The following is a 25145-nucleotide window of genomic DNA, read 5'->3' as shown; positions in this document are numbered from 1 at the left end:
GGACAAATATGATTCCAACCCTGTCTAGTGTCTGTCATCATCTCCATCCTTATATTCTTTACACACAATTGGTTCTTTACAAACTTATAAATAAATAAAAACAAGGAAAAGACAGCTGCAACTGCAAGGTAAAATTGTAACCATCACACCATCAATGGAAGAATTAAAATACTAATAGCAGCAACATTCCATACAAAATTACATAAAATACAACAAAACAAAACAGTGCAAAAAAGAGAGCACTGGTTTGGGAGAGGCTTCCCCTCCAATTTAAATCCTCCAATTTCCTCCAATTTTTAGCTAGATGTGAGATACGTGGCATTTAAAAAATCCAATGGTCTTAGAAATTTCATGTAAACTACATGAAATCAAATATATGCCACATGTCTCACTCCTAACCAAAAATTAGACAGAATTATGGGATCCCCCCCCCAAAAAAAAAAAAAAAAAAAAAAAAACACCAGTGTGTATGTCAACTCTTCCTTCTATATATACCTATAACGAACAAATTCTGACAATGCAGCAGCTGCAGCTTCCCTTTGGTATTTTTGCTGTCGACTTAGGGATTTGCTCAAAATTATACAAATACTTTGAACCTATAAAATTTACCACAAGATAACAAACATCAATAATATTCCAGAAATCAGTAAAATACTAGCTATTACAAACTGGCAACGGAATTTTTTTATTAAAAACAATATTAAGTTGAAATTTGGTGTAGATCTCAAATGTAAATTCACCAATGAGCTACACCACTCAAGTCCAATCATTTAAAAATGGGAATACTGTTACCCCATTAAAGCTTCAGGCATTAACTTAAAACCTTTCGATAAAGGTTATGGAACTCAATAAAGGAATATAAGGTTTTAACTACGAACTTAGCCTGCTTAAACAGAAGAACTGAAGTTACTTTAAATATAAATATATATATATTTTTTTAAATAATAATAATAATTGAACTGCAGTTACTATCATTTTGAAGATAAATTCAAGCAAAAATTATAAATAACATATTCTCAAAGATGTAAAGAAATTAGAATTTATAGCATCTTTCTTGCAAACCCTTCATTTCATATTTCAATTCCCATCTCCATCATGTAAATCACTTCTAGGCTGGAGTGATCAAAATTGCAAAACCCTGACTCTTTATATAACCAAAGAAAAGGAAAGAGAAGGAGTCATCTTTCCTATCATTTTTCATTGCCAAGTCACCATTTTCGCATGAAATTAACCATGAGTATCAACTTCATTTCTAATTTTAGTTCCCATCTCCATCATATAAACCACTTCTAGGCTGGAGTGACGATAAGTGCAAAATCCTGACTCTCTATAGCCCCAAAGAAGAAAATTGATGCTTTAATAGATGTAATGGAAAGATAAGAAATCATATGTCCTATCAGTTTTCATTGCCAAGTCACCAATTTCACATGAAATTGACCATGAGTATAATAGAACATGATTGAATTGTTTTATTCCCTATACCTAGTGTCCTTGTTCTCATACTTCAGTTTCCACTGCTTGTTAGAATTTTTCATTTGTCATACTAAAAATAAATGTAGAAAAAATACACACACACACACATATATATAACATTATTATATAATATCCCAAGTGGAATATTACCTCTTTTGGTCTCTTTATTGAAACGCAGGAGGCTATGTCTCCAATAAGATTGATCCACCTCTCATTGTCAGTTAGCTCTCCATCTCTGGCCAAAATCTATAAACAAAAAGAAGAGCTGATATTATCTTTCTTTCCCTAAATATTACAAATCATAATACTAGAAATTCCCTTCATTGTAATAGAATACGACGCCCGTATGCTTGTTTACCTTTCCCATTTCAAGATCTCCAACGCAATCACAGAATGCCTGAAATGCAATTAGAAGAGCCCTGCCAAAAAAGAAAAGCAAATAGGGGAATTTTCTTTTTTTTGAGAACTTTTTCTTTTTGAAAATTCATTGTTACAAGTGATGGTGGGGGGATTTGAACCCTGGTTTTCTTAATAAAAGAGATCAAGTAATGCCACCGAGCTACAGTTTACAAGACTCTTTTTCTTAAATAAAATAAATAAATAAATAAAAAATGAGAAAGAAAGAAAAGCAGTGAACTTTATAACCAGAAAATTAAATGATGATAGGTCTAGCAGGTAGTATAAGCTAGGTCCTCACCGTAGTGGTTCATACTGACCAGTGCTCACAAGACCATGACAACTACCCAACTGGAGAGTAAGTTCAGCAAGAACAGAAGCATAGCTTTGTTCAACGGATTTCTTTCCGACTTTACCACCACCTCTGCAACAACATAAAACATTGCAAAATTTGTTCAACTGTTTAATACAGTAGAGATTTGATGAATGCATCCAATTGTACGGACCTGAAAAATGCTGTGAGAGCAAAAATAGCAGCTTGCAGAACATCATCTTCCATCTGACCATCAACAAGATGGCTAGAGTTCTCTCCTTTCCGGGAATCACCTCTCAGAATTGGAGGCTGGCTAAAGACAAATATCACATGCTCCAGGAACAAAGATGAAAGCACCGTATGCTGGGAAAATGCCTATTACAAAAAGTATAGAATAGATAACTAAATAAACAGTTGATTTAGTATATAAATCATCGAAATGGATTATTTAATTGAGGGGCAGAAAACAAAGATTATGATAATAAAGAAAAAAAAAAAGACATACAAACACAATTCATAATCCTAAGTGTACTCTGGCTAGAGGCAAGTCACTTGAGCATTTATTTTATATTATCTGCTTATTAGTGAACTTAACACTCACTTATCGTCACTGGTAATGTCACAGACAATATAAAATAAATTTCAAAGAACAATAATTTTCTTACTGTAAAACAAATATAACTTACATAAAACGCATCCTGCATTGACCAACCACCACGTAGTCTAGATATATCTTTTGTGACTACATCCCTTCCAGCAGTAGCCAATACTTCATTGAAAACAATTTTTGAACTTGTGTTCTCAGCTAACGAAGAAATCTTTTGGAAGTTAAGGATATGCTTAAGAGACAAAGGAACCACCAAAAAGGGAAAGGATAACTGCATAGTTGATCCAACAAAGCCACAGACAGTTAAGCAAAAAATAGGTGCTAACTATAGCATCAGGCAGGTTAATGAATCTAAATGAAAGAAGGATACGGCACCAAGAGTTTCCAAACGTAAATGCTTCTCAGTTACATGAACCGTAGCAGAGAGCAAAGATTGGGTTGTCCTGTTGGCAATAAATCATCAGTCTTACTAAAAAATACAGCAATCTACTTATCAGAAGATATACACACAACTCATTCATAATTTTTTTATTAAAAAAAAAGAAAAAAAAGAAGAAGATATACACACTTCCAAAATTCTGAAATTTTTTAATACTAAAGAAATTATTAAATAGGAAAACCTTGAAACATCATTTTCGACCAGCTCATGCCCCCTCTTCGTAACAAACTCAACGACAGCTTGTATGGCCCCTTCAGCTGACTGCTTGATTTTATCACATATAGCTGATGAGCAACCATGGAGGGTAGCAACAAGCTGCAAGAAGCTCTTGATATGTAAGAAGAAGCAATTGCAGCATTGATTCTGAATTTTCAATTTTCTTCTTTTGTTTTTGATAAGTAAGTTTCTTTCGTAATAAATCAAAGACTACAGGCAAGTATACGGGTAGTGTACTCAAAGGCAAATATAACGACTAAAAAGTACAACAATCTGGGAACACAAGCAACTGTATTTCTTAATAAAAAATTACCTCATCCTTTGTCAACAAAATACAGACAGAGGAAATAATTCTGTTGAATACTTCTGAAGGATCAATAGATGCGTCCTGATTATAAATATAGAAAAACCAAAAATTTCATCCAAATTCCCCTTCCACAGCTTCAAAAGAGAATAAAATGAATAAACAATGAAAATAATACAAAGAGTTTCTGGACAAACTTACACTCCTCAAGATGGCTATAACATCCTCAAGGGAGGACAAAGCACCATAGGACAATTCTATGTCCACAGAAAACTTGGAAGCTGCAGGCCTTGGAAGTGAAAGAGAGGTGCTGAAGAGTTGATCAAGGATCTACCCAAACAAAGGTTTATGAGATTTTTCTACCAGATGTAAGAGAAAATTGGGAAGTATACTTATACAGCCTACACACTTGAACCTATAAATGATGGTTCGTAATGCAGCATAGAGAATCAACTTATTTGACACTATTAAACTGCTGCCAATCACTTACCTGAGCAGAAACTTTTCTAACATCAGAATTAGTATCTGCACAACGTGGGAGATACATGACAACCCTATCTCCTAAACACAATGCTTCACGACTTGGTAGTACAAATGCCGCTGAAAGTAAAACAAAATTTTTAAAAAACTGGCAAAAGACAGTGAAAGAAACAAGTGATTAGGAAGCTGTCTCGGTAAACAATTTTACATGGTAAGTTGGAAAAATTCCCATGCACAGTACGGTCAACTTGCTTGCTATGTATGCAACTTCCAAGGCAGCCCAGCGCACAATATCCACTGATGCAAACCGCCCTGAACTTGAGAAGCATCTCATATACTGCCCGACAACCTCTTCTCCTTTGATACTCCACGTGTGAAGAAACATACTGATCAATTTGTCTCAACATATGCAATAGCTGCTCTGCCCGACTTCTCCCATCCTCTCCACTGAGTTTTATAATTTTGAAAATTAGAAGAGATAAATGTAAAATCTTACATGACAGATCAATTAGCACATACACATACAGATAGAGTTATATATACAGTTCTATGCAAATGGATTGTATTATAAAGCCCACTGTTCTTCACTCTCAGTAAAAAAATAGATCAGTATTAAGGGATCACTTATACGTACATAAAAGCTATCAAGTGCATGCAAGAAGTAACATATTACACAGTTATGGTTTAGAAACTTCAGCCACTGGGAGTGCTTCCATAGAATTAGTACTCCTTATTGAAGAAAAAGCAACCATGAAAAATTCAATAACATATTTCTGCTTAATTTTTTAAAGTCCAGTTCAAAACATAGAATTCAAAAAATGGAACCAAATATTATCTCTATGAAAATACTCCATTCACATATTAGAAAAAAGTAACAGCAAAAGCAAATTATGTCATCAATTAATATAATACATTTAACCAAAACTACTAGAGACGAAGAAACATTTCAAAGGAATAAGCAAGTCAGGAAAGGCAAAAACCTTTTGATTAGAATACCTTGTGAGAAGAATTGCACATAAGAGAGTGATAAGGTTGTCAATAAGGGGATTGACAACATCTACCGGATCATTTGGCAAAGCAAAGAACCCAAGCGTTGCCTGCCGAATTTGTCAAAAAAATTATGAATTCAAAACAAATATTATAGAGTAAAATTCTCATTGTTAATGACACATAATCCAATTTATCAAAATTTTGTACCTTCATCACATGATTTCGTGTTTCAACCGTTAGTTTTGGCTCCACAGAAACCAAGGTAGTACAGGCACTTAAAGCAAGAGCCTACAAAAGCATCAATAAAGAGGAAAAGTTAAAACAGTTCCAACAAAAGTAAACCATAACTGATAGCTTTAGAACAAGACATAATGATTTGATAAGTAATATACTTGAGTATGGAGAAGTTCAAGATTAGAATCAACAAAGTCTTCATTGTCATCTCGGGCCTCTCGGCCCATTAAGGTCAAAATATAGTCAAGCATTATGTCCCTTCTTTTCAAAGGAAATGATGCACCATTCTCCGCAGCATTAATGACAGCACAACCTGCATTATCACCATCACAATAATGCCATAATCTTCACAAGGCTGATAATCATAAAGAAAGATATGTTTATCTTTTCAATAAGTTCAAACCTTCTGATAAAACATGTGACAAATTATAATTAGTTATTAAGGAACAAATTTCAATTGCAAAGAGTGCAGCATAGCATATATAACGTAAATGTCATGTGGAGTGTAATTTGACTAGCTTTGGCAGCTTTTTAAAGAAATTTTTGGACAATTGTTATTTATTTATTTATTTTGGTTAAGTGAAGAAATGGACAATTTTTACATTCACAAAAAGAAAATCCAATAGGTTTCAAAGACAAAGCAAGAACAATAAAAGCCTCTGGGGGTTCTCTTTCCATTTCTTTTTGGTTCTCAAGGATTCTAGACCTTATTCACTTTTAGTGAACAATTTCACTCAAACTATGAACTCCTAGACTCAAAATCCTTCCAAAAAAAAAAAAAAAAAATGTAAAACTGCAGCGGAGGAAATTAAGACACCATATTTCACATAATTATACAGACCTAGTAAATCAATGGCAGTGATAACCGCCTGCTTTGCAGTAGGGTGGCGCACATGAAGAAGCCGTGAAAGCATATTAGTCCCCTACAAAAGGAATAAACAAATACAAGACATCAGAAACTGAATATATTAATTATAGTATATACTGAGATCTCCGTGGAGAAGCATTAGGAGAAAAGACAAGATCTCATACAATAAGTGCATCTATTCTGGCTTCAATAACGGTTGATGGAGCATATTTCGCAGCATAGCCATACATTAGAGCCAAAGCAGCATGTATATCATCAGACTCTTCTGCTCTAAAACTGTCAGAGAAAAAGGATAGGAATCTGCAATAGATGAAATAAAAAGCTTGTTCACATGAATATCTTTAATTGATACACGTTTTTCATATAAAATTACAAACACACGAAAAAGGGAGCCAGTGGGGACTAACACTGACCTAGTTAAAAAAAATTAAAATATCAAAAAAGTATTACACTGACCTAGAAGATATTATATACCCAATAAAAATTACCATTAAAAAATAAAAGAATAAAAAAAATGTGACAATATTTTTCTTTTCTATTGGGGGCAGGACGGGTTCTAGATCCTTCTAATGAATCAACTAAGGCGAAATTAAAGCATCCAGCCTGCATTAATAAAAAGGGAAAACATAGTTGTTTGAAACAAAAGCATAGGCACTTCTATATAATTTAATTTCAGCCCCAAATTTTGATAAGAAACCTGCAGTAACTGTTAGAATCTACCAAACCTAAGTTTTGAAATTAAACATAAACTCAGTGTCTAAAAGGCATTTTAGCAATGTTTGTTATCAATTAATTCCTTAGGGTACTAAGAGCAACCACATCAGATGGTGCATAATTTCTGTCTATTTTGCAAAAAAACACATACTTTTTTCTATTTTATACACTCATTTTTACAAAACACCCACATCAGTTTATCTATTATACACTCTATTTTATATAAATAATATTTTTTTTATTCTACTTTTCCCTAACCCTCAAACTCTCCACCTCTCTTTTCTCTCACCCAAACTCACCCCTCAATCTCTGCCTCTCTCTCATGCCTCAAAGTCTCTGCATCTCAAATCCCTTATCTCTCTCCTTCTCAGATCCCTTAACTCTCTCACCTCTTTCTTTTCTCAGTTTTCTCTCATCCAATACCCACACACTCATAGATTTTCTCCAAGCTTGCTCTCACTTTGTCATTGAAGCTTGCATTGTTGGATCTCTCTCATCTGATTTCAAGCATTCTGCCACCATTGGATTTGTATTTGATTTTGATTTTGGGTTTGAATTATGGGTTTTCAGTTGATGGTTTAATTTTGAGTTGATTTTTTGTGGATTTTGGGTTGATCGGGTTTGATTTTCGTTGTATTTTAGGTTTCCGTTGTTTTAACGGGTTTTGGTGGTGGTGGTTTTTTAACGGATGATGGTGGTGGTGGTTGGGTGGTGATAGTTGGACAGTGTTGGGTGGATGGTGGCATCAATGTTTTGGTGGTGGTGGTGCTCTTGCAGGTTTTGTGAGACAGTAAGAGATGGTGGGTCCTATGTTTTGTTTTAATGGGTCTCCGCTGCTAGCAAGCATCGATCTACATTGCAACACTGATCCACAAGCATCAAACGGTCCATATGTTTTTGTGCATCTCTGTGTTGGTTCGTCTGTGTGGGTGTGTTTATGTGTATCAGAGGAAGAAGAAGATGATGAGGGAGAGAAGAAGTCTGAGTTGGTTTTGCAGATGGAGGATAGAGAAAAAAATGAGTGAAATGTGAAATTAATAAAATAATAGAATACACAATTATAGTAACCGTGTATAAATGCACAGTTACTGTAGCAAATATGAAAATATACAGAATTTTAGGACTAATGTGGAAGATTTTTGAGGCAAAATGTGTAAAATTTGTTGCTTTTTGAATTTTGCAAAGTTTTACATGCACTGATGCGGATGCTCTAAGTTCAATCATATTAACAATAATGGAAAAGCCAAAAATTATATTGCATGTCTATCAAGAAAGCCATAACAAAAAGCAATTAGCCAAGGGCATAGAGAAGAGAGTGTCACTCTGAACCCATCTTACATATATATAGCTTGCATGTATATTTCTATATTTGTACATTTGTACATACTCGTGTGTATATATGCAACCACAAAAAGAAAAACGAGAGAATACATTTATCTTACAAGATAGTAACAAACCTTTGAAACATGCTTTGCCCAACATTATCCAAAATATCTTTCAGCTTGTCCAATACAGTATCCAAGTGGGATGCTGCAACCTAAAAATAGTCAAAAGCAATATATATTATAAACACATAACCAAATGGAAACAGTAAACAACACGCACCAAACTCTTAAGATACCAGTCCCATGGCTTTTGCCAATCCGAGCCTATTTGTTGGAATTGAAATGTCAGCTTGTTTATACATCCAATCTATCCTATCACGAACATAAACCCTGTCATTGACCTTTTGAAGAAGAATACCCAAGCACCTGCAAAAACAAAAACATATACCCTCCCAAAGTTAAGAGGATGTGTAACCTCACTTTCCGTTGACAATGGCCAAAACAGGTTTCATAAAAGTGCTAGTAAACCTAGAACCGAAGATCTATGTGCAGGGAAATACCCTGATACCTATACATCATGTATTCAAAAACACTCACAACTTGAATAAAATAAGAAATCAAATCACTTCCAGTGCAAAAGAAAGCAATATTGATTAAATAATGCTTCCTGAATCTAATGGAGCAATATTAAATTAAAATTTTTAATACCGGTGAAGGAGTGCAGAATGTTCATCACTAGAAGTATAAAGCTCATATTGTTTGGTGAAAGCATTTCCAAGAGATATCACCCAATTGGTGTCTTGAATCACATCCAAAGATTCCGCAAGAAACTGTCATCCAATAATAAAGAGACATATTATACATAATTGTAAGAATCAGGATACCATAGTTTCCCAACACATCTTGTCTACTTTTAAGGTACTTAGAAATGCCCTCTAATTATTTTGTAAAGATAAATATATTTTTTTAAAATTTTAATTAGAGTTATACTGTTTTTCAAGCACCTAATACAAGTAAACAAATTGTGCAACTTTCACAAATAAATTTGCCGTTCCCCTTTGTTGCTTATTTAGAAAAATTAGTTTCAAGTCATATACCAGGCAAATCAAACTCAAAGAACGTTTTTCCTTTTATTGGCAAGTAACACATGCATCCAGTGGGTCTTGAACACAATCTCACCCTACACCTAGCTCTTGCAAGAGGTGCCCAATGAACTAAAGCTCATTGGCAAATCAAACTCGAAGAATGTGAATGCCATGATTTCAACATTCCTCATGTAAACCTTTTTTTTTTTTAAAGTATCAACCCTTGTGGATTTTTTGGGAGTTCTAGGGTCTGAGACAGGGAGTTTCCTATCTCCTTTGTTATTTGCCATTGTTTTGGATGCACTAGGTAGAATGCTGGATAAGGCGGTAGATGATGGTTGCATATCTGTTTTCAGTGTGGGAGATACGGTGGGAATATTATTAAGGTATCTCATCTCCACTTTGCCGATGATACCCTGATATTCAGCGATGCTGAGCTTGATCAGCTTTTGTTTATCCGGCTGATTCTTCTCTGGTTTCAGGAGTATCAGGCCTGAAAATAAATTTGGGCAAGTCGGAATTGGTGCCTGTGGGAGCAGTCCCTAAAATTGAGATGTTGGTGGATGTTCTAGGTTGCAAGCAAGGTTCGCTCCCAATGAAATATTTAGGACTTCCTCTAGGTGCCAAATTTAAGGAGAAGACATTATGGAATCCTATTTTAGAGAAGATAGAAAGGAGACTGGTAGGATGGAAATGAAGTTACTTATCCAAGGAGGTAGTCACTTTAGTTAAAAGTACTCTATCTAACTAACTAACATATTTCCTATCTTTATTTCTCATTCTCGCTGAGGTGGCTAACCGAATTGAACAACTTCAACAAAATTTCTTATGGAGTTGTTTGGGGGATGAGTTGAAATTTTGTTTGGTTGATTGGAATCAAGTTTGGGCTCCTCTTTGGTCCACTTTCTCACATTACATTCAATTTGAAATCAGGGATGGACTAAGGTGAAATGGCATGATCAGTGGTGTGGGGAGAACTCTCTTGCAATATATATTCCAAAATTATTTACAATTAGTCATGCAAAGGAGGGGAGTGTAGCTAATTTATTAATGTTTACTTATGGGGTTCTCCACTAGGATGTCAATTTTATAAGGGCCTATGCAAGATTGGGAATTGGAGCCATTGTCAAACTTCATGGCTACTATTTATGGTGCCCCAGTGAGGGGGAGTAGAGAAGATAAGATGTGTTGGGTACTAGATAAGAAAGAAGGTTTCCAGGTTAGTGGTTTCTATCATGCCCTGCTACATACTAATATCCAATCTTTTCCTTGGAAAAGCATATGGAAACCGAAGATCCCCTCTAGAGTTGCTTTCTTTGTTTGGACTATAGCCCTAGGCAAAATCTTGACTTGCAAAAATCTTAGAAGAAGACATGCGGCCTCTGGATTGGTGTTATATGTGCAAACGTAACGGGGAATCAATAGATCATTATTACTTCAAAGTTATGGTCTATAGTATTGGATCTGTTTGGAGTTTGCTAGGTGATGCCAAAGTCTGTGGTTGATTTATTGGCTTGTTGGCAAGGTTGTTTTAGGCGTCATAGGACATGATTCTATATGGATGGCTACCCACCATTGCTTGATGTGATGTCTTTGGAGGGAGAGGAATAACTGGTGCTTTGAAGATACAAAGAGAACTATGCCTGAGCTAAAGCTTTTTTTCTTTAAAACATTGTTGGATTGGATATCTATTTTATGTAGTCACTCTCTATGTTTGATTATTGATTTAATGAACTTATGTAATTTGCGTAATTAATTGTATGGTCTCCAATCGTATACTTCCTATATAGTTGGGTGACACTTTTTTTATATAAATAAATCCTTATTTCTTATATAAAAAAAAAAACTACAATGGACTTATAAAAGGAGAAAAATATACACACGGGATTTATTGTTAGTGTTTAACTATTTAATCAAAATATACCGATGGAAAGAGGAACATATATCATCTGAATGAATATAAACTCAAAGAGACTTACATCTATTATCATGTCATCCCAGGTCTCTTGATAGGATGGATCCTGCTTCAAGTCTTCTGTGTCACTAACATATGCCTTCATTTTTGGAATCTAGAGCTTAGCAAAGACTACAATTAATTAGATTCTAATGAAAAACCATTTTGTATACTTTTGTAAACGATATAAGTTATACAAAAGAAGAAGCTTAACCCCAAACAATTTTGCCAACCTTTTTTATGAATGGCTGGATGGGAGATCTAAAATGTATGTAAAATCTTCTCACATTGACAAAGATCTACCTGATCCCATAATGTTCGTCAACTAATGAACTGAACATAACCCACTTTTACCAAATATAGTTGTAAAGAGATCAGCCAATGTTTAATTTACAATTACCACTTTCATATATCTATAGAATATATATATATATATATAAATATTTTTAATTCTTATCATTTTTTGAGCCAAAAACAAAAGAATAGATTTCTATTTAAGCTTACTGGCCAAACCATTTCATTCGTTTTCCACTCCCACACAACAGTATGTACTCATTAGAAAGCTTCAAAACCTCAACTGAATATGAACTTTCAATTCCAAGTGTCCATTTGGCAAAAATTATTTTTGTCAACTTATTTTACTATTCAGATTATTTTTGCTACCATTTATGGGTCCCATTGTACTATTTCAGCTAATTTTTACCTTTATCTAAAGTACTTTCATAAAAAAGTTTTCAGTTTTAGCAAAAAAATCGGATCCCAAACAGACTCCAAATCAGTTTTGTGCACATAACGATATACCTCATCTTGCCAAAACAAGTTGATATTTTTCGGAAAGAGAGGTGCTAGATAACAAAGGACCTGCAAGTCAATGAAAACAAATAAACACATATTTTTCCACTCAAGTATTGTAATTGAAACCAAATAAAATCAATGTAAGGAGCATCACAGAAATAATTTTTAAAAACATCACATCATAGACACGCACACAATTTCATGAAAATTGTCATAGTTCTAACCAAAATTTCCAATCTTTGAATACTAACCATATAATACAGAGACAAAGACTCATCCCTCATTGAATACAAAAACCTCCAATTTTGTCTTTAGGTTTTAAACACATCCCCCCCCCCCCTCCACCCCACCCCCCTCTTCTCCCACATCCCTTTTCAAGTTTGATTAAGAATTACAAAGTGTATGTGTTATTGTCTTGCAATATTTTTTATTGATCAAAGAGAAAAGAGAAAAGACTTTGAATGCATAGGTTGTGGATGCAAACCCTACTAAAGAATTATAATCAGAAATAAAATCTATAATCAACCATTCATCAGTAGATCCAGTCATACAAGACCACATAAACAATGATCTCAAAAACATGGACTTCTTCAAAATACAATTATTCATCTCCCTCCTAAGTGTCCACATTAAACATAAAGGAGCCACATTCCTAGCAAAAGGAGCTCTATGGTTACCAAACCCTTTCCTCCATCCAAAAAGTAAGTCTACAACTCTTTTAGACATCATCCATTGGACCCCAAACAAAGTAAGAACAACCCATTTGCAGAAAACAACCCATTTGCAGTATGAAGACAGGAGATAGCACCTGAAAGAAAACTTGAAACACTTCAAGTTTCACAAGAAAGTAGAGTACATTGATATATTCTACGCAAGTATAAGGAAATAGATCATTCCTATCAATTATTTTTATATGAATTTGACCAGAGAATAGCGGACCCCTCAATTTACATATTTGTTTTGACATATAGAAACTTATACATAATTTACACTAATTATGGCCAAGTGATGCTTACTGTCAAAATCTGAGTTGCCAGCTGCTCCCTCGCTAAAGGATCATGCAAAAGCACCACCAAGCGAGCTAAAAGCTCCTAAACATGTGCACCAACCATTTTGCTGATGTTATTGTCATAAAGTGGACAAAGGAAACTAAATACCTTACCAACGCCAGCAAAGATCCTACCTCGGGATTTGGTATATCAGAACGAGCTTTACACTCACTAAGCATATTATCACTATGAGATGGTCTATGCCTGCACAATTCTGAAATACATCTGCAAACCTGTAAAAGCAGCATGTGTGTGAATTTGTGCAAAGAGTTTTGTTCTTTTTAAAATATAAAAAATAAAATAAAATAAAATAAAAGTCACAATGATAAAACTTTCAGCCAACTCTTATAATAATTGCATCATAAATTCAGACATTCACAGTTTGTACTTCCAACAACAATTAGGCAGAATCTTATTTAAGAAGGAATATGCAACAAGCCACATAAACACCAAAAGCATACACTTAAAGAAACAGTGAAAGCCTGGGAATAGAAATATTTCCCCACATACAAGGAATATGCAACAAGTTGTAGAAAAAATCTTACTGTGGCAGCTGCACCAATATAATCCCGTGGAATGATCATCTTTAACAGAAAAGGCCAAAGAATATGCTGCAAAATTTTTGGATATATATTAAAAGATGAAGAAGGAAGATGTTAAAGTTGGTTCAACATTACCAGTCATGAAGAAACCAAGAAAACCCACTAAAGGTAAAGTCGCCATTAAAGATTTAGCTATCTGACATACCTCCATTTCAGGAATTGTAATAGTCAACAAAAGGAGTCCTTTTTCACAGATTGCTCTCAACTCTGTTGGACAAACCGCCCCAATTTTGACCTGCGAAGAACACAAGCTAGTACTAAATGGCCATAACAGGCAGAAATGACTAGATATATGCAAAATTTTGATATTGTAAGGTAACATCTAGCTTCTAACCCACAAACCTGACCCTTAAAGTGCTATCCATCCACTAGGATTCACAGTACTATAACTGGAAAACTGGAAACAGTGTGACACTAACTAGTGTTGGATTTACCAATTTTGTCAACTACAAAAATTACCATTTTTTTAAGTATACCATCCCATCACTTGGGCCATCTGAAATTGTGAATATGAAGTTCTCTTTTTGACAAATAAATCAAATCAATCAATGAATTTGAAGTTTCATATCTATAGAAGTCAGATGTCAACCTCCAATCTCTTGTATTGGGAAGGAACATTTGTGCCGCTAGACCCAAAGACTTCCTTGGAGGTCCCAAGCTCATTTCTGTCCTGATCTGGTAGAGCACAATTCCGTACAAGATATTCAACAAACAACTCCCCAGATGGACCAACCAAGTAACAGTGAGAGGCCATAACCACAATCAACTACCACCAAAGAAATCAGAATCTAATAAGAAACAGGAATATTTTACTAAAAGTATTAGAAAATGAAAGAAAGACTCTAAGACTATCAGCTCATAACTAACTACCTCTGAGAGCGCCTTTCGCACCCCCAAATCTTGCTCATCTAGCAACAACTTCACTGCTTCGACAAGCAAAAGCCTTTTATTGTGCAATGCTTCAGACAACCTGAAAATAGAGGTCATAAGAAAGACAGATCCTTTAAGAGAATCAAGAATAACCATCGCAAATAACAGAAAGAGAAGAAACCTGGGTAGGAGATGCTTCAAAACACTAAGTGCACCAAAAGTCAAAGGTTCTTCCTTCAACCTGCATTTCTGGTAGCAGAAATATGTAGAAATAGAATAGGCAGTACATTAAAATTTTATTTATATCTTAGAACTCCTACAGGAAAAGATGCCAACTTAAAACTTGTCTTATTTTAAAAAGAAAAATAAAGAATTGCACTATCCACCAAAAAAGTAACTGATAAGATTATAATCTTTACAGAACAAGATAATACATTAAAGGCATAAAACAAAGAAAACCGAAAATGGGACTCACATTCAGAAGGAACATGAATAAATCCTCAGGGTATACTAAACCAACTGTCAGAAAGCAGCGCTGAACTTCATTATATGTCTGTCACAAAGCAAACATGCATTCAAACATAAAAATCTAGATGTCCAGTGCCAAATTAGAATAGCTATCATCATCAAAATATGACACACAGCATACTGATATGATAAACACAGCTTAAGGCAAGAAATAACATCCATCAGCATTGCTACAACTGCTTAGTAATAACAATGCCAAGAAGGAGGGTAGCACAGAAACCAGGAGAAGAAAATGAGATGTTAATCCTTCCAATTGAAAAAAGGAAATGCCAGAAACAAAAATTTCAGAACATGAACCGAATAATAACTTGCTGCCAGTCCTATGAAGAAGAAACAAAGTCAAACCACTGGCTAAAACTAATTTAAAGGGAAAAAAAAAAAAAAACCCTCGTATATTCAACAAATTTGAAAGCTTGAAAAAGTAGTGGACCTCAACACTAACTAGAAGAAATGGAAGTTCTTATATTGAAAGAATTTACACAAAACGGAATAGGTAATTACACCTTCAATGCCACTGAGAAATCTGAATGCTCTTTGCTGTCACTACTAATGCAAACCACTGGGAGAAGACTTGATAGAATAACCGTGAGCTCCTGCAACCCATCAGAAGAATAAACCAGCACCAAAAAAATTATTTCAGTATGTAATATTTGCAAAGAGTTCAGAGACTGAATAGCTGTTTAATGTCATATAATATTTACAAAGTCTACAAACTAGTAACAGTTTCTGTTTAAAAACAAAATTGTTACAGAAACTAGTTAAAGCCGAGAAAGACATAGAAGAATAGCTTATACCAAGTATTTGCAAATAGAGCATCCTCTAAATTCTCAAAAACCCACAATGTGAATTCCACATCCTCCCCAGTCCTAAGAAAACACCTATATAGAGGTGGCAATTCGTGTCCGCATTTCAGGTTTGTGTCGTATCAACTTATGAGTATCCGACTTTATGGGTCAATACTAACCCGACATATTTATTAAACGGGTCAAAATTCTTTAACCCTAACACGACCCATTTATTAAATGAGTCAGTCATATCAACCTATTTATCAGACTTTATTAAAATGAAAAAAAAAATTATGAAAAAACAAACAAATAAATATTTTTAATATAAAATTCAGAACTAACGAGTAATTGCATCACAAATAATCATTCAAAATTAAAACATATCTCAATATCACAAATAATCAATCACAATATGTCAAAGAAAATAAACCACAACAACTACTAAGTTTATATACCAAAGATTTGAAGGGTATATTAATAAAATGTCATTTAATTAAACGGGTCAGACGGATTCTATGGGTTGAACACTAACCCAAACCGTTTATTAAACGGAACAATTGTGTCAACCCGAATATGACACAAAATTATTAAGCCTCAACGCGTAACTTGCTAATTTCGTGTCGTGTCGAGTTTGTGTCCAATTTTGCTACCCCTACCTATATCTATTGTAATCAAAAAATTTTCTCCCTCCAAATGTGTCAACATGACAAAGTTTAAACAGAAAAGACCATCATTTCATCATAAAATAAAATCATAAATGAGATTATAAGGCCCTATGTAGCACCCATTAGTAAGAACGAAAGGAGCTCATGAGAAATTTTTATTCCTTTTTTTTGGGTAAGGGGTGGCAAATACAGTAAAAGCTCCTACGTGAAGAGAAAGGTTGCTAAACAATGTCACAAGATCAGAAAATCTTTGTTTTTTGATAGGTAATAAGACTTTTATTGAAAAATTGAACATCATGTTCACGATGGTGAACACTTTGAACAATGAACAAATACAAGAAGATCAAGAGCTAAACTTAGAAGAATGGACTTGCTAAACAAGATCAGAAAATCTTAGTGAGATAGTAACAATCCAATTACATTTTAAGTAATAATAGGACTTGCTACAAGGAATCATGTTTCTAGGGACATTCTCTACAGTTCTGTCAAAAGTCTTCCACTTCTCCCAAATTAAACTAAACTGACAAAATAAATCCCACCTGAAAAGGAAATACGTTACAAGGTCAATTACCTAAAAGGCTAAAACTCATATTGCTATATTACAAGGCAGGGACAGGAATGCAGTACACTTACATCAGGATGTGAAAGGTGTTAAAGAAGCCCAACATCGACAAAACTATTACTAGGGAGGACAAACAAGCAGAATGAGCAGTCCATTACCTCAAAATCAAGCAAAGGGGGTCCACTTTCTGACAGCAAGGAGGCATTTAAGAGGTTGTGGAGACTACATGTTGCCACAAAGGCAATATCGTGATCTTTTTTATACCTGATGCACAGAAAATATTAATGTCATCCCTTTTGACTTCATATGATTAATGGGTTTTCTATGTATGGATGAGGTAAGGTGGAGGGAGATAGTTGGTGGAGGGGGGGGGGAGAGCCATGCTAATCTGTAATACTATCCCTCCAACATTAGATTGAATCAAGTTGAATTTTTTGTCTAAGTGTATTTGAGATAGGCAATTCAGGTAACTATTCTACCAAAGATAGGAACACAACATATACACAGTGCAGCCTCATAAACATATAACTTGAAGCATTATTAATATATCAAATCTTACAATTCCAAAATTGTAGGGACAAGTCTGGGTAAAGCTGACTTTAATTGTGTCCGGGTGATAAGGCCAACCATCTGACCTAAGGCTTCCACAGAAGATATGCGAACCTATTTCAAACAAAAATTAAGTGAAATAACAAAATCAATCACTTCTGTAAATTGCTAAAAAATCCAAGTAAATAAAAAATAATGGAAGACATGTATAGTAAATTCAAACAATCAACCAGGCAAAAACACTAAAGATTGCTAGAAAATTTAAAGCAAAAAAAAAAAGAAAAAAAAGAAAAGAAAAAGAAAAGCATAATACACACTTAAAATTTCATGTACATAAGGCATTTTTTCTAGTGGCAATTCAACTTTTCAGACAAGTATTCTTTCAACATCAAACTGCAAAATCAATAAAACAAAAATTTTAAATAAAAGAAAAGTTTTAAAACAACGCAATAGGAAAGAGGAAGACATATTATTTCAACTCTACCAAATATGGATGCACGACTCAACGTTAAGCAGAGAAAGATGATCCATCCAAAAAAATACAACAGAGTAAGAAAAATTTGGCACCAGACCAGTTTTGAAGCAGTGAGAAAAAATTTGTCAAGGTAAGATATGGTAAAAAATACAAATGGAAACATAACTAATACCAAGGTATAGTTGTAATTACACAATTAAGGTTCAAAAAGAGTATAGAGTGAGAGAATACCAGCAAAAGAACCAAAAAAATAAAAATGCAAACCTTTAGATCCCGTGAAACTGCCCATACTCTCAATAAAAGCTCAAAAACAGAATTTAAAAACGACCTGCACTAAAACACATATATTTACTTCAGACCTGAAAATATGATATGGGGAATAGGGGGAAAAAAAAAAACTAATAAAACTACAAAATTGATCTCACATGACGCCACCATCAAGAGGTGAATGCGATGGAAAGTCCACACTATATTGCCATACTGCCTGGCACCAACACTTGAATGCTGAAAGAGAATAACATATATTACTAATTGCAACGCTAATATGAGTCAAAAAGGATAAAAAAAAAATACATAAAGCAAAATCAGACAACAAAAAGAAAAGGATTCAGAATATTTTACTCGCATATTGTAAGTTGCAACACAACCAAAAGAAGATATCATGAATGGAAAAATGATGGACATTCATCCAATGAATCTGTTTGTAATTTCTATATGTACAGAATTTTAATCTAGCTAGGAATATGAAATTATTGCTTGCACTGAATTACTTAAGCTCAAACTTGACCTAGTTTTACTTTGGAAATAAAAGAAATGTAGTGGATCCAGAAAACCATGAGATCACTAGATATGAATACTAATTTTTAACTTATAGGTTTGGAGATGAAAGTGTTTTAAGTTTAGGATAGGGAAAACCAAACACAGGTTATGATAAAACCTCCAACATATTTTATAAGTCTAGTTTGATGCTAAACATATCTACAAATTCAAAGCCTATTAATATATTATCTTTTCCTTAAGTAGCATAAGTCTTCTCCAAAATAGACAAAGACAATTTAAGTCAATCACATAAAGGTCAAACTTATTTTTAGATTTAAATAAAATATATAATATTTTCTTTGAAAGTTTATTTTGGTGACTAACACCGAAAGCCAATATGAAATCTACCTTTTTTTTTCCCTTTTCACTTGATACAAAGTTAAATAACCATTTTATATAATGCAGAGAACCTAGCCACTGCAATCTGCACGATGCACATGTTATGTAAGTTTGACCAGTTCCAGAACACAGAATACATCACGCAGTTTGCCAGAGATAAGCCTCACAAGCCATTCACTCCAATCTCTATTAAATACACCAGAAGACACAGATCCTAAATATAGCAATAAATTACAAAAAATAAATCAAGAACTAAGGCATTTCCTAGACTTTGCATCAGATATCAATTATCCCACTCATGAGGTCAGAGAAATTCACCACACCATTTGCAAAAATTGGCCTGTGGGCATCTCGCACATTTCCAAGAATAGGTAGAACCCGTGAAAGTACACCCTTCAGTCGTGGAGTGAACTGCAATGCTTCAATAGAATTAAAAAGTATAACAGACACTTTAGTTTAAGCGGAAATTGTAATAACTGAGAAACATCCAAAGCTGGTCTAAAGCACAAAGAACAGAGAAGTGTGATAATTAACCATCGGCAGAAGCAAAGTCTGCAAGAATCTGAACCATTACTGGTAGAGCTGGACTTGGCCCTGACAAATGAAGAAATATTTCTTCCATCATCTGCCAAACCAATAAAATCAATAGTCATTTAATTGAAAATGAAAAAGCTCAATGACGGAACTTGTGAAAAGCTAGGGAAGAGAGACAGGGAGGACTAAATGAGGAAATATTAATTTGTACATCAGGAATATCTTATGAATCATCCATATACAATGAAAAAGAAATGTTTGGAAAAGCTAAGTTGATTGCATATTAGGGGATGATATTCACAGTGTGTGGAAGCTATAAATGTAAAGTAGGGATAGCCCCACCAAAGTATCACTAAGTTAGTTGGTAAATAGTCTTAGTACACATATGCAATGTTAAAACTACTGAATGCTGATCCAAACCATTCTATTAATCAAACTACCGGCATTTCTAAAATGTTGACTGACAGTTCCCTCTTTGAGATGCTTCATCTATTTTAAATAATTAATGAAATTTTTTTTTGCATGATTTTACATTTTCAATTGTTTAACTAAAAGAAATTCAATAAATTTTCCTTTAAATTATTCCAAGTTACTGCCCCTTAACTCTGATACAAGCAAATCTTCATTCCAAATGTAAAAAAGTTTACAGAAAAATAAGGAGGAACTATACAAAATAACAACGCAGAAAATAAAAATACTAGGACATCAGGTAAAAATAAAAAGTAAATAAATGATAATCAAGAAAGGAAGGATTTCAACATTGTAAAAGATTTTGATTGCAAAGAGCAATTGCTGATTTGTACTACTCCTATGAAAATGTGGATTTTAAGAAGAAAAAGAAGATCCTAAACGTATTTAATCATTATCATCTGGTAGGTTTCCAAACTCACAATTATCACCACCACCTTAATTGTCTGCCTAACTCTCAAGTGCAAATCATCACAGATGATACCAAATGGTTACCCATGAAAAAAATTTGGCAACATTTTTCAAAGTAAAAACAAATTGAATAAACCCATCAGCATCTTGGATGAAATCTTAAAACCTTGCAGAATCCATTATAATGTTTTCCAGCCCACTCATCACCAAAACACCCACATCTGTAATTTCATCCACGACTTTTGAAAAAATATGTTGCTCAAGTTTCTTATGATATGCCAATTGGTCCCTTTTCTTTTAATGTCTCATGCGTTGCTTCCTTCTCTCGTAATAAAGATTCCATAACACATTCATCTTGTAAATGGAATTTCTAATTAAACAATGTTTTCTATACATAATGTAGAAAGGCAAGACCATTCCATATGACATTAGCTTGTATCAAGGAATTTTTAATTCAACAGAGTTTTCAACCTATATTTTTTTTAATTGGAAAGTTAAACATGCACCAGGTGGATCTTGAACCCCTGAACTCACCCTCTACCTTGCTCTTACAAGGAGAGGAGGTGCCATTTGAGCTAAGCTCATTGGCAAGTTTTCTATCTATAATATAGAAAGAAAAATGTATTATCAATTTTACCAAATATATTTCAACATGTTGGCTTCACATTACCTACTGTTGAAATTGTTCAGAATAAGCAACAAGTCAAGAGACTTACTAAGTCAGGCAAATGTGCTCCTATTGAAACAAGAAGACCTGATGCAGCTCTTTGCCAGTCCGCATTTAGCTCCTACATAAAAAAGAATGGCCAAAGAGAGTTATAAAAGCTGTTCCAGGAATAAAACATTTGAGCATGTAAAAGAAGCCTGTGAATCTAAGCACCAAGCAACATAATCTCCAAAAGTAACACCTTTGACAAAAATTATGTATTTGCATTATTGCATAGGATGTTGGCTATGGGGGCCATATAGTTGCACGTGAGATAAGATAACTATAAACCAAATTTGAAGGAATGACATCCTCAAAAGTTACAGATTTCAAAAAGCCATTCCCGCTTTTTTTTATTGATAAGCTACACACTCACTTAATATATCTTGAACCTACAACCTCACCGTCTACCCATTTTTTTATAATGGCAAAGGTGCCATTTTTGTAAAACTTTTTTTTTTTTCTCAATACCATTTGAGTAAAACTGATTAGAAAATACAATTCTAAATTTATAATGAGGAAACAAAAGAGCTAGTTCGACTCAATACTCATGTAGTATGCAAAAGTACTAGAAAAGAAATCCTTAACTATAACATTTTTTTTTAAATAATTCATTAGTTACAATTGGGTAGGGGGGATTCAAATCCTAGATGTCTTGGAAACACTAAGAGGTTTTTTTTTTTTTTTTTTTTTTTAAATGTGCCTTGGAAACACCAAGAAGTGCCAACCAATTGAGCTACAAGGCTCTTGGCATATAGCACTACTTTACCTTCAAGCATCTAAGCTCATGTCCATGTTAAACACAAATAGTAGTTACCAACTGTTTGAGATAGTTATATTGTCTGCACCTGTCAAGCAAAATTCAACCTGAAAATCTATTTCTCTCGTTCAATGTCAACCTTATTCATAAAATTTTTAATGTGTAAATTGCAAGAAAATAAATGGTACACACAATCTCAACATTAAATAAGAATCTCATATTTTAAAAATAATAATAATATAATTTCCCAGACATAAGTCTAAGCACAATCTTACTTATCAAAAAAAAAAAAAAGAGTCCAAGAAAAATATTGAGAAGACCCATTATCAAGCATGAAGCAGTGAAAAGAACCCGATTTCCCTCATCAGCTCATTTTTTCCAACTTAAAAAACCATAAGATATCTCAATCATGAATATCAAGCTACTACATTCTAAAAGAGAAAGAGGACTAACTTGTTTTGCCTTCAACATAACATATTACTTTAGTCAAATCTTTCAAGTTAGAGCACTCAACACCCTTCTTTGTCTCTTTTTTTTTGGATAGAAGCAACAGACGAAACCCCATCAAATAGTACCAATTGCACAAAAAGCTTGTAAAACCCATCCAGAAATTGGGACAAATCAATATTATTCAGACTCATTCCTACCTTTCTATTAAGCTTCAAGTTTTTCAATTCTAAAGGCAAAATTTTACTTAGCTTGAACAAGATGAAGTTCTTCGAATAGTAATTCTAATCAACAAGCTACTCAAGGTTTACCAACCAACCCAAGTATCAACCCAAACCTCAAATTTGATAAATTAGTAGTTGTCCCAAAAGCTTAAACTATTAAGAAATAGTAAATTTAATCATTTAACCAAAATTCTAACACTCTCTCAAGTGTGGGCCCAGACTCCCCTTTTATTTATTTGTTTTTTTTATAAATAAGAAAAATCTGAATAAATAAAGCTTCATTATGCAAAGGAGCACAAAGAAGTACTCCCCTTTAATTTTAGAGGCCCAACATGTGAAACTTTTAGCTTTTTATATTGGAAGTAGAGTGGAGACAGTTGCACTAATATCATGATTCATGAACATTGAACGATTGTCCAAAAAGCTTAATCTATTTGGAAAATGGCAAATTTACACATTTAACAATAATTCTAATCGAGAATTATGGTTTTTGAACTAAATTAACCTACTCAAAAAGCTAATGCTAACAATCAAAAACCAACCAAAGTAGTAAAAGTAAGGCATTTTCACCAACACAAACGAGAGAATTGAGCAATTAAACCGAACCTTGGAGGAGATCATCTCTGCCGTGGCAATCTTAGCGAGCTTCGTCATGAATGGAGGATCCACATCATTACTATCAATAGCTCGGACTCCGAATGCCATCACTTGAAAAATCCCAGCCATGTTCCCAAAACGCTGAATCACTCACACACACACACACACACAAAATAAAAACACTAATCACACTCCACATTTTAACACAGAAACAACAGAATCAAGCCCTAAATTCAAGTAAAATTCAAACAGAATCAGTACCCGTCGTCCTCCTCGAGATACAGTCCAGCAACAGTCAAGCACTAGTAGCGGACTCCTACAATTGCAACCCGCATTAGCTTCAATTATCAACCAAATTCACTACACAGAGAGAGAGAGAGAGAGAGAGAGGTACAAGGCGGCGATGTCCTTGAGAGAAGCGGAGGCGGCGGCTCTGACGATTGGGGATTCATCAGCTAGCAACGAGACGAGAACCTGAACGGCCTCTGAGTGTGTGTATATAAAAGCACCGGACAAATCAAAATTTAGAAATTAAAGAGTGTGAAAAGAAGTAAAAATTAAGCGAATTGAGAAGTAGTGTGTGCAAAAATGGAAGGTTACCTGGTGCAGGGATTGTGATTCCAGAGCTTGAAGAAGCCATAACGAAAAATTGAGAATGAGAATGACAAAGAGAGAGAGAGAGGAAGCGAATAAAATGAAATGTAGGAAAGAAGTTAAGGTGACGAAGGCGGGTTTGAGAGACAACAATAACGCAGTGAAGGTGTGAGAAGGTCGTCTTTTACTGACAGGTGAGGGCCCTCAACGAAGTTTCAACGGAATTTAAATTTTTTTTTAATTTTGTAACCGGTTTTTTTTTTAAATTTTAATTTTATAAATAATTTGAGAATTTTAATTTAATTCTCTGCTACTACGGATGTATTTTTCTATTTTCTTTTTTTTCTTATCTTTTTCCTATTATTTTGGTTTTTGGGTTTTGTGGTGGGTCCTCCTCTTGTTCCGTCAGCGTCAAGGGATCTGTGGTGGGTCTGGGTCTTGTAATTCTCTGCTTTTTTTTCTTCTGTTTTTTTGGTTGGAAATTTATAAAGGTGAATTATTTTTTTGAGTTTGTCGGCCCAGGTCATTGCTCATTTACGTATCTGTGGAACTTAAGCCCCCAGCTCACCAATACGTATAGAGGCCCACTACGTAGCCGAAGCTTGAGTACTGTTACTGTCGGTTGGATTATCATTCCGAGGGAAAGAATATATATATATATATATTTAAGAACATATAAAACATAATTCAATGGTTAGATTTTCACAATATAAATTCAATAAGTTTTTGAGTGATACAACATTAACTATTGCACATTTATTTTACGCACACTACATCATGCATTGAAATTATGGGTTTGTTTAGTTGTGTTGTTTAAACAATAGTTTTTGTTATTTAAACAACACAACATGTATTTTTACAATATTTAAACAGTGTTACTAGAACAACGTTACTAAACGGTCCTATGTTTTCAAAAAATATTGTATTTTAAAACTCAAGTTAAAATTTAATATTATCTCACAATTTTA

The 25145-nt window shown here is 34.0% G+C and overlaps 1 protein-coding gene across 2 annotated transcripts in view; it reads right to left on the bottom strand.

The window, feature by feature from the left end:
- The window catches only part of LOC112038865 (protein SHOOT GRAVITROPISM 6), a 30765-nt gene extending 6428 nt beyond the window's left edge, over nucleotides 1-24337 (bottom strand). Inside the window, exons 1-42 of one of the 2 annotated variants that reach the window (XM_065782623.1) lie at nucleotides 24184-24337; nucleotides 23978-24068; nucleotides 23845-23899; nucleotides 23593-23724; nucleotides 21566-21637; nucleotides 19971-20061; nucleotides 19760-19855; nucleotides 18704-18782; nucleotides 18543-18606; nucleotides 17814-17917; nucleotides 17413-17518; nucleotides 15746-15835; nucleotides 15190-15267; nucleotides 14896-14963; nucleotides 14715-14814; nucleotides 14434-14610; nucleotides 13990-14079; nucleotides 13788-13853; nucleotides 13377-13475; nucleotides 13210-13284; nucleotides 12200-12259; nucleotides 11424-11513; nucleotides 9068-9189; nucleotides 8656-8785; nucleotides 8492-8571; nucleotides 6485-6620; nucleotides 6294-6375; nucleotides 5611-5765; nucleotides 5426-5506; nucleotides 5225-5325; nucleotides 4437-4675; nucleotides 4239-4348; nucleotides 3950-4078; nucleotides 3758-3832; nucleotides 3410-3543; nucleotides 3160-3232; nucleotides 2869-3000; nucleotides 2376-2557; nucleotides 2171-2293; nucleotides 1832-1892; nucleotides 1624-1719; nucleotides 496-596 (exon numbers count right to left, since the gene is read on the bottom strand). In XM_065782623.1, coding sequence (XP_065638695.1) covers nucleotides 496-596; nucleotides 1624-1719; nucleotides 1832-1892; nucleotides 2171-2293; nucleotides 2376-2557; nucleotides 2869-3000; nucleotides 3160-3232; nucleotides 3410-3543; nucleotides 3758-3832; nucleotides 3950-4078; nucleotides 4239-4348; nucleotides 4437-4675; nucleotides 5225-5325; nucleotides 5426-5506; nucleotides 5611-5765; nucleotides 6294-6375; nucleotides 6485-6620; nucleotides 8492-8571; nucleotides 8656-8785; nucleotides 9068-9189; nucleotides 11424-11513; nucleotides 12200-12259; nucleotides 13210-13284; nucleotides 13377-13475; nucleotides 13788-13853; nucleotides 13990-14079; nucleotides 14434-14610; nucleotides 14715-14814; nucleotides 14896-14963; nucleotides 15190-15267; nucleotides 15746-15835; nucleotides 17413-17518; nucleotides 17814-17917; nucleotides 18543-18606; nucleotides 18704-18782; nucleotides 19760-19855; nucleotides 19971-20061; nucleotides 21566-21637; nucleotides 23593-23724; nucleotides 23845-23899; nucleotides 23978-24068; nucleotides 24184-24223 — 4265 coding nt within the window. In that variant the 5' untranslated portion in view covers nucleotides 24224-24337. Of the gene's footprint in view, nucleotides 1-495; nucleotides 597-1623; nucleotides 1720-1831; nucleotides 1893-2170; nucleotides 2294-2375; nucleotides 2558-2868; nucleotides 3001-3159; nucleotides 3233-3409; nucleotides 3544-3757; nucleotides 3833-3949; nucleotides 4079-4238; nucleotides 4349-4436; nucleotides 4676-5224; nucleotides 5326-5425; nucleotides 5507-5610; nucleotides 5766-6293; nucleotides 6376-6484; nucleotides 6621-8491; nucleotides 8572-8655; nucleotides 8786-9067; nucleotides 9190-11423; nucleotides 11514-12199; nucleotides 12260-13209; nucleotides 13285-13376; nucleotides 13476-13787; nucleotides 13854-13989; nucleotides 14080-14433; nucleotides 14611-14714; nucleotides 14815-14895; nucleotides 14964-15189; nucleotides 15268-15745; nucleotides 15836-17412; nucleotides 17519-17813; nucleotides 17918-18542; nucleotides 18607-18703; nucleotides 18783-19759; nucleotides 19856-19970; nucleotides 20062-21565; nucleotides 21638-23592; nucleotides 23725-23844; nucleotides 23900-23977; nucleotides 24069-24183 lie in introns of those variants that run through there. The other variant, XM_065782624.1, reaches the window with a different exon arrangement.
- Nucleotides 24338-25145: the final 808 nt, after the last annotated feature.

This window comes from Quercus suber, unplaced genomic scaffold, assembly GCF_002906115.3.
Source record: "Quercus suber isolate HL8 unplaced genomic scaffold, Cork oak 2.0 scaffold_308, whole genome shotgun sequence".
NCBI lineage: Eukaryota > Viridiplantae > Streptophyta > Magnoliopsida > Fagales > Fagaceae > Quercus > Quercus suber.
Note: the sequence above shows the minus strand (reverse complement) of the source record. Positions and strands in the feature narration are given on the sequence as shown.